The sequence below is a fragment of the Cyprinodon tularosa genome, unplaced genomic scaffold (genome assembly GCF_016077235.1).
Source record: "Cyprinodon tularosa strain WSP-4 unplaced genomic scaffold, ASM1607723v1 ctg338, whole genome shotgun sequence".
Classification (NCBI taxonomy): Eukaryota; Metazoa; Chordata; class Actinopteri; order Cyprinodontiformes; family Cyprinodontidae; genus Cyprinodon; species Cyprinodon tularosa.
This window is the reverse complement of record NW_024039050.1, coordinates 1,499,985-1,515,865: the sequence shown is the minus strand read 5'-3', so window position 1 is coordinate 1,515,865 and position 15,881 is coordinate 1,499,985. Positions and strand designations below refer to the sequence as shown.

The 15,881-nt window shown below is 46.4% G+C and overlaps 1 protein-coding gene across 1 annotated transcript; it reads right to left on the bottom strand.

Moving 5' to 3' along the window:
• Window positions 1–1,815: 1,815 nt before the first annotated feature.
• On the bottom strand, window positions 1,816–15,000 carry LOC119789401 (palmitoyltransferase ZDHHC14-like). Its single transcript, XM_038294270.1, has 9 exons — window positions 14,726–15,000; window positions 10,593–10,753; window positions 9,866–10,009; window positions 9,606–9,743; window positions 5,593–5,641; window positions 4,993–5,095; window positions 4,778–4,887; window positions 2,659–2,767; window positions 1,816–2,588 (listed from the first exon to the last, which is right to left on the bottom strand). Exons 1-9 carry the CDS (start codon window positions 14,998–15,000, stop codon window positions 2,160–2,162), a joined length of 1,518 nt encoding a protein of 505 aa, XP_038150198.1. The 3' UTR covers window positions 1,816–2,159.
• Between the last annotated feature and the right edge of the window lie 881 nt (window positions 15,001–15,881).

The window sequence follows — 15,881 nt, the reverse complement described above, 5'->3', positions numbered from 1 at the left end:
TGAAAATCACTTCTATTTAAATGTAGATGAATAATGTTTGAAAGGCTCCAGTTTTTCACTGGAAGTTTAGTTTCTATGTTCTTTTATTTCAAAAACATCATCCACGACAAACGAGCTGTGAAGAGATGAATATCTATGAGAACGACTTTCAGAATAAAAGCACAGAGTGGTTTCATTTAATGCAGGGATGACATCATCCGTATAAAAACTGACATTGTGTGGCAGTGAGGCTGGCCTCCATCAGCTCCACAGAAACAATCCAACACAGAAGGAAATCAGTGTTTTTTTTGTTTTTTTTTGGTGCAGCGTCTCATCAGCACTGAAGTAGCTTATTCTGGTATCAAAGTTCTATGTTTGATAAATTCCTCAAAGAGGAGGAAGATGAAGGTAGAGAGGAGGGAGGTCCAGCTTTGGTCCTGGAGCAGTTGCTCCTCGGAGTCAGACTGCTTCACCTGAATTTGTTGAAATCTGAGCTCAAAAACCTGAAAGCAAACAAACCGAACCGCAAAGAAGCATCGACAATCCTCCAGCTTCTCCACATTCTGTCACATCAAAACCTTCAGCGTTTTATCGGGATCTTATGCAACAGAGCAACAGAAAGTAGGAAGCGGGAGAAAATTGGTTTTTGGTTTATAATCTGAAAAGTGTGGCTTGCTTTTGTGTTCAAAAGCTCTTCTGGCTGCAGGTCTTCTGGAGACTTAAAGATCTAAATTACTCCCCCCTCCCAGGTTTGGATTAAAAGCTTTCAGGGAAATTTTTTTAGAGTCTCACAGCATATCTGGACTTTGACGAGGCCATTTTAACACTTGATAAACGTTTGTGCAGGAAATAATGTCGCTTCTGCTGCTTTCAAAAAGAAAATAGGTCAAAAGTTTCCACCTCTCATCAGTTTGAGATAGAAGCAGCAAAAACAAAGATTTTTGCCACGCAAACATTTGACACCATTTTCATGCCGACCTTATTCAGATGAAGGGTTGTTTTCCATCCCAGTATTAAAGGAAAAGTCCGGTCAGCAAGAAATAATCAATGGATCTTTATCTATACCTACAGCTAATATGTTTGCAGTGATTTAATGAATTTAGCGTTAATCAGTAAATAATAATTTTCTCCACAATCACCGAGTCCTGGACCGGCCATTTTTGCCCAAATATAGTAACCCCTCCCTCGTGACACTTCCGGCAGTGACATCACGGTGCGGTAAGCCTAGCGCCATTCTCCCTGCTTTACAAGCTAAATCAATGGGAACTACTAGACACATCTGCAATCAACAACAATTATTGAAGATTTCCAGAGGACTTCACCATTGAAATTCACCAGAGCTATAGTGAAACTGACAATGCCCACGTGCATGGCAGCTGGATGCTGGAATACATCGGGTAAAAGTGAAAAAAAGAGTTATTCCACCTTTCTGATTCCTGATCCTCCACGGACGGGTTGGTCGTTGGATCGCCAACTTGAAGAGGGAGGATTTGCCATCGAACTTCTGGCCAGAGAAAAAACCCGTAATATGTAGCCAACATTTGGAAGAAGAATGTTTTCAAGATGACTTGGATAATAGCGCGTTGTGACAAACACCAGATACAGCACTGGGACTTGATCAACAGCCGATACCGCACTGTGACGTCACTAACCAGTAGGTGGCAGTAGTGTTCTTTGACAAACATGGATGCCTCCAGTAAAGCACATTCACATGAAAATGACTCTGAATTAAAAACACTGATCATTTATTGAACAGGATGGAATCATTTCATAATTAAAGAACTTTCAGAATTTTGAATTCTGAATGTGACTGGAATTTTCCTTTATGTTGCCTGAATTTGCTGCATCCAACTTCCCATCAACTCTCCCCATACCATGATGGTGCCACTACCATGTTTAAAGGTATGTTCAGAGGGTCAATGTTGCACATTTGGCAGGTTTTATCAGAATCAAATCTGCCATAAACTAAAATAAAACAAAAACAAAAACTTTTTCTTCCCACTTCGACTTCCTGCCGGTCAGTCATAGGAAAACAGTGAAGTATTGACTTGTGATGTTTGATGGGTGCAAACTTTGGCACGACGCTGCAGACTTTAGAACCTGGTAAAAAAAAAGCCCTACTAGATGTAATAAAATCACCAACGTCTGGTTTGTTTCTGTTCGTAACATTCCTGAAGGCATCAGACGGAGCTGAGTTTCACCAGCCCTCGGACCGAGTCTTCATGCAGAGCGTCCTGAGTGACGGGGTCGTACAGGACGGGTGGGGCAGGGTGCTGTAGGTGTATGTGGGCGTGGCAGGGCAGGGCGCCCTGCGGCGTGCCGCACGGCGTCTCCTCGGGGCTGGTGAAGTGGTGTTGGTGGTGCTGGAGGTGATGCAGGTGAAGATGATGGTGGCAGTGGGAGTCGACGGCGGCGTCCCTGAATGTCAGGACGTCTCCGGCGCAGGACGGCAGAGACGGCTGCGTTGGGGCAAGGTAGGAGCAGGGACCCCCTGGTGTGGGGGTCTTGGCAGGCAGAGGGGCCAGAACGATGGGGTCGCTGTGGAGCAGGGGCGTGGCCGCAGCCTGCAGGACGAACTTGGTGCTCTGGATGCACTGGTCCTGGTCACACTGAGGGAACAGGAGGGGAGGGGTTAAAATGGGAATAACGGGAAACCCCCGCCCCCCTACCTCTACCTACCATGTGACTGTGCAGCTGTGTCGAGGCGTAGCCGCCGCTGCTGGACCCGTTGGACTGAGACACGGTCTGTGGAGTGTCATCCTGGATCAGACCCCTCCTGTCAATCAAACTGAAACACAGACATGGAGACAGGTCATCCATCCATCCATCCATCCATCCATCCATCCATCATCCATCCATCCGTCATCCATCCACCATTCGCATCCTTCATCCATCCATCATCCAACCATCCATCCGTCATCCATCCATCCATCCATCCGTCATCCATCCATCCATCCATCCACCTTCCGTCATCCATCCATCCATCCATCCATCCACCATCCGTCATTCATCCATCCATCCATCATCCATCCATCCGTCATCCATCCATCCATCCATCCATCATTCATCCATCCATCCGTCATCCATCCATCCACCATCCATTCGTCATCCATCCATCCACCATCCATTCGTCATCCATCCATCCATCCATCCATCCATCCATCCATCCATCCATCCATCCATCCATCCATCCACCATCCATTCGTCATCCATCATCCATCCATCCATCCATCCATCCATCCATCCATCCATCCATCCATCCATCCATCATCCGTCCATCCATCCATCCATCCATCCATCCATCCATCCATCCATCCATCCATCATCCAACCATCCATCCATCTATCCGATTAATTGATAATGTTTTCTTAAAAGGAATTTCTTTCTATGTTGTGACGTTACTGTCGTCTACTAGATTATTTTGAAGTGGAGCCTCACAGAAGCCATGCCAGAGAAGAAACACAAATCCATTCAGACTCCAGTCTGGGATTATTTATACTGTTTAATGGAAGGAGAATTAACTCTGTGCGATTCTGTTTGTAAATATAAACACAGGATAAACTCCTAAATGATCACTTTAATAGTGTCCAATTAGCCGTGCTTAACCTCATTTGCTCAAATAAGAATATCTTACTAAATATACATTTTCCCAACTGCATCATGCCTTTGTTTCTAGATGTTGGAGATCGGCCTGTTTTTCAGTGTAGTCCTGTTTCTCTGACTGTGCCTAACTGGATGTGCTCTCTGCATCTTCTGACATGGTAGCTGGCTCGGAGCTCGTCTGCCTGGCTGTGTGTTTCCTGGTCGGGGCGCCTTTTACAGCTGCTTTTTCTGTCTGCTTCTGTCTCCTTGAACCCCAGTCGGCCTCAGCAGATGGCCGCTCACACTGAGCCTGGTTCTGCTGGAGGTTTCTTCCTGTTAAAGGGAGTTTTTCCTCTCCGCTGTCGCTACAAGCATGCTTAGTGTGAGGGATTGTATTTGAGTCAATGAGTCGATGCAATCAACTGGTTTTCCTTAGATAGAAACCTTTAATCAATCTGAGTGGATGATCTGGTGAACTGGAAAGTGCTTTGAGATGACATCTGTGGTGAATTGGCGCTATAGAAATAAACTGAATTTAACCGATTTGAATTTTACTTGGGAAAACAGATCCATGTTCAGAGGCTCTGGTCCGCAAAGTAGCAGTCGCTGGTTAGATTCCCTTCCTGTTGACCTTTGCCAAGTGTCCTCTTTCTGTCATCCTTAAAAAGTTAAACAACAATCCAATGTTTAATTACCAGGTCAAGTTCTGATTTTTAAACCAACTTTTAGGTCCCAGGTTTAGATCTAATTCTTATAGATGTGCTTTAGCTCCATTTCACCTGATTTTAGTATAAAATCAGCTTCAATTCAGATTATTTTTTAAATTCCATTTAGTCCTGATTATATCCCAGATTTGTATCCAGGTTTTAACCCTCACCTGAGCACAGGTTCAGCTCAGGCACTTTGGTTTAAATATGGTTCTGATTTCAGCTCCAGTTATGGTTCAAATCTGGAGCCAAACTGGCATAGAGCTCAAAGCTACATGGTTTCGTCTGCTTCGTTTAGTTTTCTGGCTCGGATCTCAGTCCTGGTTCTGGTGCAGATCTCTGAGGTAACTTTAGTCCTGATTTAGTGAACGACTTTAGTATCACCAAGGTTCAGTTTGGTCATGTCTGGTCCCGACTATGAACCAGAGATCAACTTTGTTTCCCCCTGATCTCCGCCGCAGTTCTATCCCTGAAAGCGGTACCAACAGGGGTTCTGGACGAGTTCTGACCTCGGAGGCAGGGGTCCACACAGAGCTGAGAAGCAGTTGGTGAGGACGCTTCCATAGCTGTACGGGTTGTAGTTGTCCTTCCCCTCCTTCTTGGACCACGTTCCTTTGATCTAAGGATGAAGATAACAGATCAAATAAACATTGGACCCGAGCAGAACCAGCAGCAATCCTCTGCTGCTGGGTCTGGATCCGGTACTGGGAGCTGCTATACTCACATCCTCATTGGTGGTTTGGTTGGAGCTGATCAGGTAGGTATGGAAGCCTGACAGGCCCACAATGGACCAGACGGAGAAGAAGCACACCACCACCTCCAGGATGGTGCCGAGCAGAGTCAAGGACAGACCCGGATGATAAAATGGACCGAGGTTCAGAACCAGCAACAAGCAGGAATGATCCCTGATTCTCCTCATGGTTTCTGTCAGGATGGAGAGAACCTCTCTGACCTTGGCTGTGCATCACAGGACATATTGAGCTGTAGATGGTGGAGCATCGATTCACCAGAGCCACACATTACCGGGGAGGGGGGGGTATGGGAGCTAATTAATGGCTTGGTTTCTGTGTCAGGTCCCATCTGATAAAGGCTGGACGTTTGTTCTCCTGTTAGTCAACTGAAGCTTTTCAGCTAAATTTGGAGCCGCTTTGATCAAACTGTTTCATTTTTTTTAAAGGTCCAATTTAAACAAATTTTGTTTTTTCCTACAAAATATTGATTCTTAAAGCAGAACAGATTTTTACTGACGTCACATTTCTGTCAGCAGAGGGAATTAATTCGGTATCAGAACTTTAGTTGAAGGTTTAGAACCTGTAAAGGATATCTGGCAGGACTGTCTTTCAGCGCCGTCAGGAATCCGCTCCGCTTTGATCCTGGAAGAGAAGAAGAGATTTAGAGCTTTATCAGCCAAACTGGGACTGAGAACCATCCATCCATCCATCCATCCATCCATCCATCCATCCATCCATCCATCCATCCATCCATCCATCCATCCATCCATCCATCCATCCATCCATCCATCCATCCATCCACCCATCCATCCATCCATCCATCCATCCATCCATCCATCCATCCACCCATCCATCGGTCCATCCATCCATCCACCATCCATCCAACCATCCATCCATCCATCCATCCATCCATCGGTCATCCATCCATCCATCCATCGGTCATCCATCCACCCATCCATCCACCCATCGGTCATGCATCCATCCATCCATCCATCCATCCATCCATCCATCCACCCATCCATCCATCCATCGGTCATCCATCCATCCATCCATCCACCCATCCATCCATCCATCCATCCATCCATCGGTCATCCATCCATCCATCCATCCATCGGTCATCCATCCACCCATCCATCCATCCATCCACCCATCCACCCATCCATCCATCCATCCATCGGTCATCCATCCATCCATCCATCCAACCATCCATCCATCCATCGGTCATCCATCCATCCATCCATCGGTCATCCATCCACCCATCCATCCACCCATCGGTCATCCATCCATCCATCCATCCATCCATCCATCCATCCATCCACCCATCCATCCAACCATCCATCCATCTATCCGAACCTCCTTGGATCCATCCATCCATCCATCCATCCATCCATCCGAACCTCCTTGGATCCATCCATCCATCCATCCAACCATCCATCCATCCGAACCTCCTTGGATCCATCCATCCATCCATCCATCCATCCATCCATCCATCCATCCATCCGAACCTCCTTGGATCCATCCATCCAACCATCCATCCATCCATCCATCCATCCAACATTCCATCCATCCAACATTCCATCCATCCAACATTCCATCCAACCCTCCTTGGATCCAGCCATCCATCCATCCATCTACCCATCCGACCAGCCATCCTTCCAACCAACTATCCATCCATCCATCCATCCATCCATCCATCCATCCATCCAACCAACCAACCAACCAGCCAGCCAACCATCCATCCATCCATCCATCCATCCATCCATCCAACCAACTAGCCAACCAACCAGCCATCCATCCTTCCAACCAACCATCCATCCATCCATCCGTCCAACATCAGCCACCTGTCCATAAATCCTTTATCCATCCACCATTCATCCATTCCCCCCCCCTTTTTTTTTTCTACAGTCAGGCTCTAGATCTTTCATGGACGTCCCAGAGACACTATGTTCTCGTTGGGTAGATGTATGAACATGCCTAGAAGTGAGCACAGTTTGAGCTCCAAGAAGGTCAGCCTGAAAAAGCTACCACGCTTAATCTGTGTGAGGATTTGTGTTAAAAAAAATAAAAATAAAATAAAACACATAAAATTGGAAAAGAATTTAAAATATGAAAAAAAATCCCAGATTCTTAACCTCTGATGAATTAAATGAGTTGAACATCTCAGTCAGGGTCATTCTAACCTGGGTGTGTTAAACCCAAACAAAGACCCTGAGGCAGCAGAGACACGGAGGAGAAGGAAATGGATTAGAGGCTGACAGGGAATTTCATTCAGATCAAAGTCAACCCGCTGTGCTGGATCTTTTTATAGCAGCGCTGCTAAAAACAGAAAACAGGAAGCGCTCAGAAGAAAACACGGGTTTATCTGAGACAGTCTGCTTGTTGTTAAGCAGCCTCACAGCTTTGGGAGTTTGGAGCTTCGGGGCAGATAAACAACTTTAACGGCCTAAACAGAGACTCTGGTTGATGAGATTGACTGGAAAAACCCACAAAACCAAATGATTAGGATGAAACCTCCTTCAAAGCAAACGCAACTGTCAACCATCTGGATCAGAGGATTTAAATGTGCTGAAAGCTCCAACATTTATACACCAACAGAAACAACAGCAGAAAAAAAAGAAAGATTCACCAAAAATAAACATGTCATCCAAAAGAGTGGATCCATCCAGGGGCGGTTTTACCATTAGGCAATACTAGGTGGTTGCCTCGGGCCCCAAGTTCCCAGGGGCCCCATAAAACTTATAGTTAATACAACTATTCCTTGTTTACGCAAATTAAAGTAATAGGAAAGTCATATTTAAATGTCAAATCATTCTGGCTTAAACATGTATATAAATGTTCTCTTTATCAGACTATTTGTCCCAAAAGTTAGAAAATTTCTACTTAAAAAAAAAAAATCCTGTCTTAAAATCTGTTTTTTTCGTTATCTTCTGCAGGCCAGTTAGTTCTACGTCAGCCTGAACACCTAAATTCGGCCAATCATATATCAACGGTCATCTGTCAATCAAATTTTTTCTCTCATAGCATCTTGATTCATATGTCGCAGCTAATATACGCAACGGTTGAAATCAGAAATCAGAATCCTTTCCTTTCCCATTGAGTTCCGTCCCAGTGTTCACAGGGATGGACGTCTGTGTCTTCGGCAGGCGTAGAGCTAACAGAACTGGCAGCGTTGCGAGGCAAGGGCTGAAACATGTACGGCTGGAAGCCTTCTACACCAAACCAAGCTTCTGCCGCCCTGGCGTCCTCTTCCACAACATCTTCGTCCCGCTTTCCTCCTCTAAATAAAAAATGGATGACGGAGGAGACTCATCCACGACCTCCGACACTAAACTCTCCTCCTCTTGCATGTTTCCGCTGTCCATAGCGTTCCTTGACAGCGTCGTTTCTAAGTCACCTATTTAGTGCTACTTGGTCCCAATGGAATTTCCCATTGGGAACCTGCTAGCACTAAGTTGCTAACTGCTTAGCAAGATGCTTCCGACAAACCGGCCACAACCAAAGAAAAGAAAAACGCAGCAATTATTTAATTTACCATTAGGCAATACTAGGCAGTTGCCTAGGGACCCAAGTTCCTGGGGGCCCCATAAAACTCTGTTTGCTGCACATGTTCAGAAAGGTCCAAACAGACAGCAGCAAACCATTTGAAAACAAACCATGCAAAGAGCAGTGTTGCCAACTTAGCGCTTTAGTCGCTATATTTAGCCACTTTTCAGACCCCTCTAGCACTTTGATTTCTAAAAAGCTCCTAGCGCCAAATCTAGAGACTTTTTTCTGCTACTGGAGACTTTGGAGACAACATCTAAAAGCAGCGAACTCTGCTCTCCAGAGCAAAGAGATTGGTAACCCCGCCTCCTGCTCTCCTCTATCTTGTCTGCTGTCATGATTCATGCAGCTATTATTTCATCCAAATGAAAAATGGAGAACAGATAAGCAGATCATGGCTTGTCTACAGTGAAAAGAAGGACTGGGTTATTTACTTTGGCCTTTTTGGAAACACAGGAAGGAGCAATCAGCTAAGTGAGCTTAGTGCTTGGAAAAAATCTTTCATTCCTTTAGAGACAGCATGAAAAGTCAGCTGAGTACAAAACATAGAGAGGAAAACAAGAAGAAAAGGGACAAGAAGAGAGGGACACAACCTAGAACAGATAATGGATGTCTATTCTATTAACATTTCTCTATATGTAGAATGGTTCTGTTTTATGTGTTGTCTTCTCAATTCATTGGGGCCCCCTGCCTGTCTTTGCCTAGGGCCCCACATTTCCTAAATTCGCCCCTGGATCCATCTTTGATTCTGGTTTAGAGCAACTGCATGGAGTTCCTCAGGGTTCTATGGCCGTCCCATTATGTTTCCAGGAAACATATTATTAATTTCCTACGTTTCTTTATAGAGAATATAAACCACACCACTAGTTTCACTCTATCATAATCTATTTCTACATGCAGTTCCAATTTTCCTTATCTGCTTTTCTTCACACTCTGACAGGAGACTGGAAACAGGAATATAACTTTTGTGTCTAAAGATGATCAGAATCCTGTTTTTAAAGAGATCCGCTGGTGAATCATAACACAAACAGTGTGAGGAGGCGGCAGGAGTGGAGTTACTCACTGAGGACGATGTGCGTGATGACGAAGGCGAAGATAAAGATGGTGAGGAAGGAGAGGGAGAGGATGAAGAGGTAGAAGAAGCGGTAGTTCCTGCGGCCGACGCAGTTCCCCACCCAGGGACAGTGATGGTCAAAACGCTCTGCGGGAGTAAAAAAACACTGTAAGGAAAACATAAAGAAGCTGGAAATAAACATCAAGCTTTGCTGGTTTCCTGTAAAATATCTGGAAAACTGTTTTTTTCTAAAACAAACCCCCACTGACCAACGCAGTTATCGCAGAGGCTGCAGTGCGACGCTCGAGGCGGCCGGAAGATTTTGCAGGTGAAGCAGTACTTGAGTTTGACCGTCTGTCCGTTGATGAGCACCTCTCTGGTGCGAGGCGGAGGCTTCGAGCATCCCGTCTGGTCTGCAAACCCACAACATGCAACAAATGAGGGAGGAGTTCACATCTGCTGAGCTTTAAGAGGAACCGTAAGAAAACAGAAAAAAATGGAAACTTCTATGAGGTTCAGGTGAGCTAGTTTATCTGACATCAGGACGACTTTCTGGAGAAAATGACACAAATAAGAGATAAAACCACAGAGGCTGTGTGTTTCCTCCACCTCTGACAGCCTCAACATCAGCCATGTCTGGATGTGAGCGTCTCTGAGGCTGGTGCTGATTGACAGCTCCGTCTGCCAGCATTCGACGCAAAACATCAAGAAAATGAGGAGAAATGATAACAGGCTTCCAGAAATAGAGCAGAAAGCTGGGATGGTGACGTTCAGTTTCTGTGGAAACGTTTCTCTGAGAGAGGAGGCCATATGTGACTCAGCTCTTCATCCGTGAGAGGAAGAGGAGGAGGAGAAGCAGCAAAAAGTCCAAACAGACTTTCCTGGAAAACTATTAATCAACACTTGTTCATAAAGTCTAAAGTTTTGGGGTTCTCAATTAAAACTTTTAGACAAAACCCACAAAGATTTGGGAAATATCGCCATCGCCATGGTTACCGATCTGCCTCTCCAGGTCCGCGGCCTCGTCCGGCGTCGCTCTGGGCAGGACGCCCGGGTCACTGAAGCTCACCCTGAACAGCATCCCCATCACAAAGATGAAAAGGACGGCGCCGGCCGCCGGAATGACTGGACTCAAGTGGGACGCCAAATACGGACAGCTGAGGAAACAGAGAAACGGGCTGAGGAAACAAAAACACGCACTAAGGAAACAGAAACAGCCTGAGGAAACAGAGAAACGGGCTGAGGAAACAGAGAAACGGGCTGAGGAAACAAAAACACGCACTAAGGAAACAGAAACTGGCTGAGGAAACAAAAACACGCACTAAGGAAACAGAAACTGGCTGAGGAAACAGGGAAAAGGGCTGAGGAAACAGGGAAAAGGGCTGAGGAAACAGGATAACGGGCTGAGGAAACAGGGAAACGGCCTGAGGAAACAGGGAAACGGCCTGAGGAAACAGGGAAAAGGGCTGAGGAAACAAAAACACACACTCAGGAAACAGAAACTGGCTGAGGAAACAGGGAAACTGGCTGAGGAAACAGGGAAAAGGGCAGAGGAAACAGGGAAAAGGGCAGAGGAAACAGGGAAACGGGCAGAGGAAACAGGGAAACGGGCTGAGGAAACAGGGAAACGGGCTGAGGAAACAGGGAAACGGGCTGCGGAAACAAAAACACGCACTAAGGAAACAGAAACTGGCTGAGGAAACAGAGAAACTGGCTAAGGAAACAGAGAAACTGGCTGAGGAAACAGAGAAACTGGCTGAGGAAACAGAGAAACTGGCTGAGGAAACAGGGAAACTGGCTGAGGAAACAGAGAAACGGGCTGAGGAAACAGAGAAACGGGCTGAGGAAACAGAGAAACGGGCTGAGGAAACAGAGAAACGGGCTGAGGAAACAAACACACGCACTAAGGAAACAGAAACAGCCTGAGGAAACAGAGAAACGGGCTGAGGAAACAGAGAAACGGGCTGAGGAAACAGAGAAACGGGCTGAGGAAACAAAAAAACGCACTAAGGAAACAGAAACTGGCTGAGGAAACAGGATAACGGGCTGAGGAAACAAGATAACGGGCTGAGGAAACAAGATAACGGGCTGAGGAAACAAGATAACGGGCTGAGGAAACAAGATAACGGGCTGAGGAAACAGGGAAACGGCCTGAGGAAACAGGGAAACGGCCTGAAGAAACAGGGAAAAGGGCTGAGGAAACAAAAACACGCACTAAGGAAACAGAAACTGGCTGAAGAAACAGGGAAACTGGCTGAGGAAACAGGGAAAAGGGCTGAGGAAACAGGGAAAAGGGCTGAGGAAACAGGGAAACGGCCTGAGGAAACAGGGAAACGGCCTGAGGAAACAGGGAAAAGGGCTGAGGAAACAGGGAAAAGGGCTGAGGAAACAAAAACACACACTAAGGAAACAGAAACTGGCTGAGGAAACAGGGAAAAGGGCAGAGGAAACAGGGAAAAGGGCAGAGGAAACAGGGAAACGGGCTGAGGAAACAGAGAAACGGGCTGAGGAAACAAAAACACGCACTAAGGAAACAGAAACTGGCTGAGGAAACAGGGAAACTGGCTGAGGAAACAGAGAAACGGGTTGAGGAAACAGAGAAACGGGCTGAGGAAACAAAAACACGCACTAAGAAAACAGAAACAGCGTGAGGAAACAGAGAAACGGGCTGAGGAAACAGAGAAACGGGCTGAGGAAACAGAGAAACGGGCTGAGGAAACAAAAACACGCACTAAGGAAACAGAAACTGGCTGAGGAAACAGGGAAACTGGCTGAGGAAACAGGGAAAAGGGCTGAGGAAACAGGGAAAAAGGCTGAGGAAACAGGATAACGGGCTGAGGAAACAGGGAAACTGGCTGAGGAAACAGTGAAACGGGCAGAGGAAACAGTGAAACGGGCAGAGGAAACAGGGAAAAGGGCTGAGGAAACAGGATAACGGGCTGAGGAAACAGGGAAACGGCCTGAGGAAACAGGGAAACGGCCTGAAGAAACAGGGAAAAGGGCTGAGGAAACAAAAACACGCACTAAGGAAACAGAAACTGGCTGAGGAAACAGGGAAACTGGCTGAGGAAACAGGGAAAAGGGCAGAGGAAACAGGGAAAAGGGCAGAGGAAACAGGGAAAAGGGCAGAGGAAACAGGAAAACGGGCTGAGGAAACAGGGAAACGGGCAGAGGAAACAGGGAAACGGGCAGAGGAAACAGGGAAACGGGCAGAGGAAACAGGGAAACGGGCAGAGGAAACAGGGAAACGGGCTGAGGAAACAGGGAAACGGGCTGAGGAAACAGGGAAACGGGCTGAGGAAACAGGGAAACGGGCTGAGGAAACAGGGGAACGGGCTGAGGAAACAGGGGAACGGGCTGAGGAAACAGGGGAACGGGCTGAGGAAACAGGGGAACGGGCTGAGGAAACAGGGGAACGGGCTGAGGAAACAGGGGAACGGGCTGAGGAAACAGGGGAACGGGCTGAGGAAACAGGATAATGGGCTAAGGAAACAGGGAAACGGGCAGAGGAAACAGGGAAACGGGCAGAGGAAACAGGGAAACTGGCTGAGGAAACAGGGAAACTGGCTGAGGAAACAGGGAAACGGGCAGAGGAAACAAGGAAACGGGCAGAGGAAACAGGGAAACGGGCAGAGGAAACGGAAACGGGCAGAGGAAACAGGGAAACGGACAGAGAAAACAGGGAAAAGGGCAGAGGAAACAGGGAAAAGGGCAGAGGAAACAGGGAAACTGGCTGAGGAAACAGGGAAACTGGCTGAGGAAACAGGAAAACGGGCTGAGGAAACAGGAAAACGGGCTGAGGAAACAGGAAAACGGGCTGAGGAAACAGGGAAACGGACAGAGGAAACAGGGAAACGGACAGAGGAAACAGGGAAACGGGCAGAGGAAACAGGGAAACGGACAGAGAAAACAGGGAAAAGGGCAGAGGAAACAGGGAAAAGGGCAGAGGAAACAGGGAAACTGGCTGAGGAAACAGGGAAACTGGCTGAGGAAACAGGAAAACGGGCTGAGGAAACAGGAAAACGGGCTGAGGAAACAGGAAAACGGGCTGAGGAAACAGGGAAACGGACAGAGGAAACAGGGAAACGGACAGAGGAAACAGGGAAACGGGCAGAGGAAACAGGGAAACGGACAGAGGAAACAGGGAAATGGACAGAGGAAACAGGGAAACGGACAGAGAAAACAGGGAAACGGGCAGAGGAAACAGGGAAACTGGCTGAGGAAACAGGGAAACTGGCTGAGGAAACAGGAAAACGGGCTGAGGAAACAGGGAAACAGGTAGAGGAAACAGGGAAACAGGTAGAGGAAACAGGGAAACAGGCTGAGTGTCTGGACAAATCACATCACATTAGACAAAGAAAACAGGCTGTTTTCACAGACTTGAAATGTAAAAGAGTGGAAAGTTGGGAATCAGACCATTAGGAGCCCTAATTGTAATATAAACCAGGGGCTGAAAATTAACAGCAGAAAGTCAGGGGCCCGATGTCTTAGTGGCTCACAGTCATCTATCTGATGAATTACAGTCCAAGCACATTAGTCTGAACAGTCCAGACACGAAGGACCTGATGGGACCTGAGGGCCAAAGGCTGAAGAAACCAGGCAGTCAGGGGCCCAAGGCACCATGGGCCTGTAATAAAGTGAGGTTTGAATATTCGAGTAACAGACCTGTGATGATTGTTAATATAAGTTTAATTCATGATGACAGGATCTGTCACCTCAGATGTAAACCCTGATACTTTACAGGGTGGAAAGGTCCTAGAGCTGAAGGGGTCAAAGTTTAAAGAGCAAAGGACCAACATGTCAGGGGCCCACAAGTTCAATGAAAGAGCCTAAAAAGAAAGGGGCCCAAATAGCTAATTACCAAACAACTCAGGGGCCAACATGTTTTGATAGGAATAATTCAAGGGTCAAAATAGTTGATGAGCAAACATATAGTGGATCAGATTGTTAATTCTCAGTAAATCAGGCCCAAATCATACGATTCCACATAAAATCCATCCTATACTCTAGCTGGAATTATTTTACATTTATAAAGAACATTTTAAGTTTAACGTTTTAGAAAAATCAGACCCCAGCTCTTTTTTTATCCACTTCATTTCCTTTTAAAAACAAACAAACCTGTGACTCACTCAAAGGCGAAGAAGAGGCCGCTGGTGAGGAAGATGAGACCCAGGGTCAGGTAGAACACCCCGGCCTGCCTCGCCATCATGATCCGCCCGTCGCAATAGAACCGGTTCCTCCCAGGGAACACCTGCCACTTCCTGTGGGGGGTTCGGCTGCGGTGTCCGGGGCAGGAGGGCGGCTCTGAGCCGGGGGCGGCGGGGGACGAGCAGCTGTTGCTGCGCGTGCAGATCTGATTATACCGACCCGGTCCGTCCGGAGCCGCGTGCTGGATCTGAGACATGAGTCCCTACAGGTGAGCGCGCGCGTGCGGGCGGGCGGTAAGATGAAAGGACAATCAAAGGGAGGCGCGCGGGTCTGCCACTAAAAATGATCCTCGCGCCAGCTTTTCCATCTCAAACCCAAAGCAGTAAGCAATATTTAATGACTGTAAAAAAATAAGATTTTTATTCTGTAAACAAACAAACGCGCGTGAGCCACCAGTCTGCGTCCCCCTGACCCAGTCCCCAGATAAATCCCCGTAGACTGGTTCCGGTTCTGGGGGTGGTTTTGATCCAGGTCCGAAAGCAGCAGAGCTACCGGGCGTTTAGATGGTGTTTAAGGGAAGAAAAAAGATGAGGAGGAGGCGAAGAGCATCTCCATCCTCCGCAGAGCCGCTGGAGCCTTCTGAGATCTTCTATTGTAGGCAGGACATTTCACTACGCAGGAAAAAAAAAAAAAAAAAAAAAACACCGACACATTAAGTTGCGACTTTCCAGTCAAAATAAATGAGTTGATCGATGTCTTGTTTTTTGGGATTTACCAAAATATTACAATTAATAAATAAATAAGAATGTTTGCATTTGTAAATTGTTCATCGTGACTTTTCCGTAATATGTAGAAAAAATATAATGTCATTACAGCAAACCAACCACATAACTGAACAGAACTGGATTTATGGTGTGAGCCCTCCAGTATGGAGGACCAACCTTGCCATATTTAAAAATAAACACAGAAATAAATAAATGCTCAATAAATATATAAGCATACAATTAATTCCCAACAAAAATACAATAAAAAAATAAATGTAAGTAGAAATTAAATTATACAGTGAGACATAATTGTATATAACTCTTTTAATTACCTTCTTTATTTATTTGCCTTTGTAATATTTACCTTATTTAT

Bases quoted from the DNA above. Each gene is read 5' to 3' on its own strand.
- LOC119789401 (XM_038294270.1), bottom strand. From the start codon at position 15,000: ATGTCTCAGATCCAGCACGCGGCTCCGGACGGACCGGGTCGGTATAAT. The intron at 5,096-5,592 runs ATATCCTTTACA...TCTGCTCGGCAC, and splicing joins CTGAAAGACAGTCCTGCCAG to CATCCTGGAGGTGGTGGTGT. The intron at 2,768-4,777 runs GTCAGAACTCGT...TCTGTGTTTCAG, and splicing joins TGTGGACCCCTGCCTCCGAG to TTTGATTGACAGGAGGGGTC.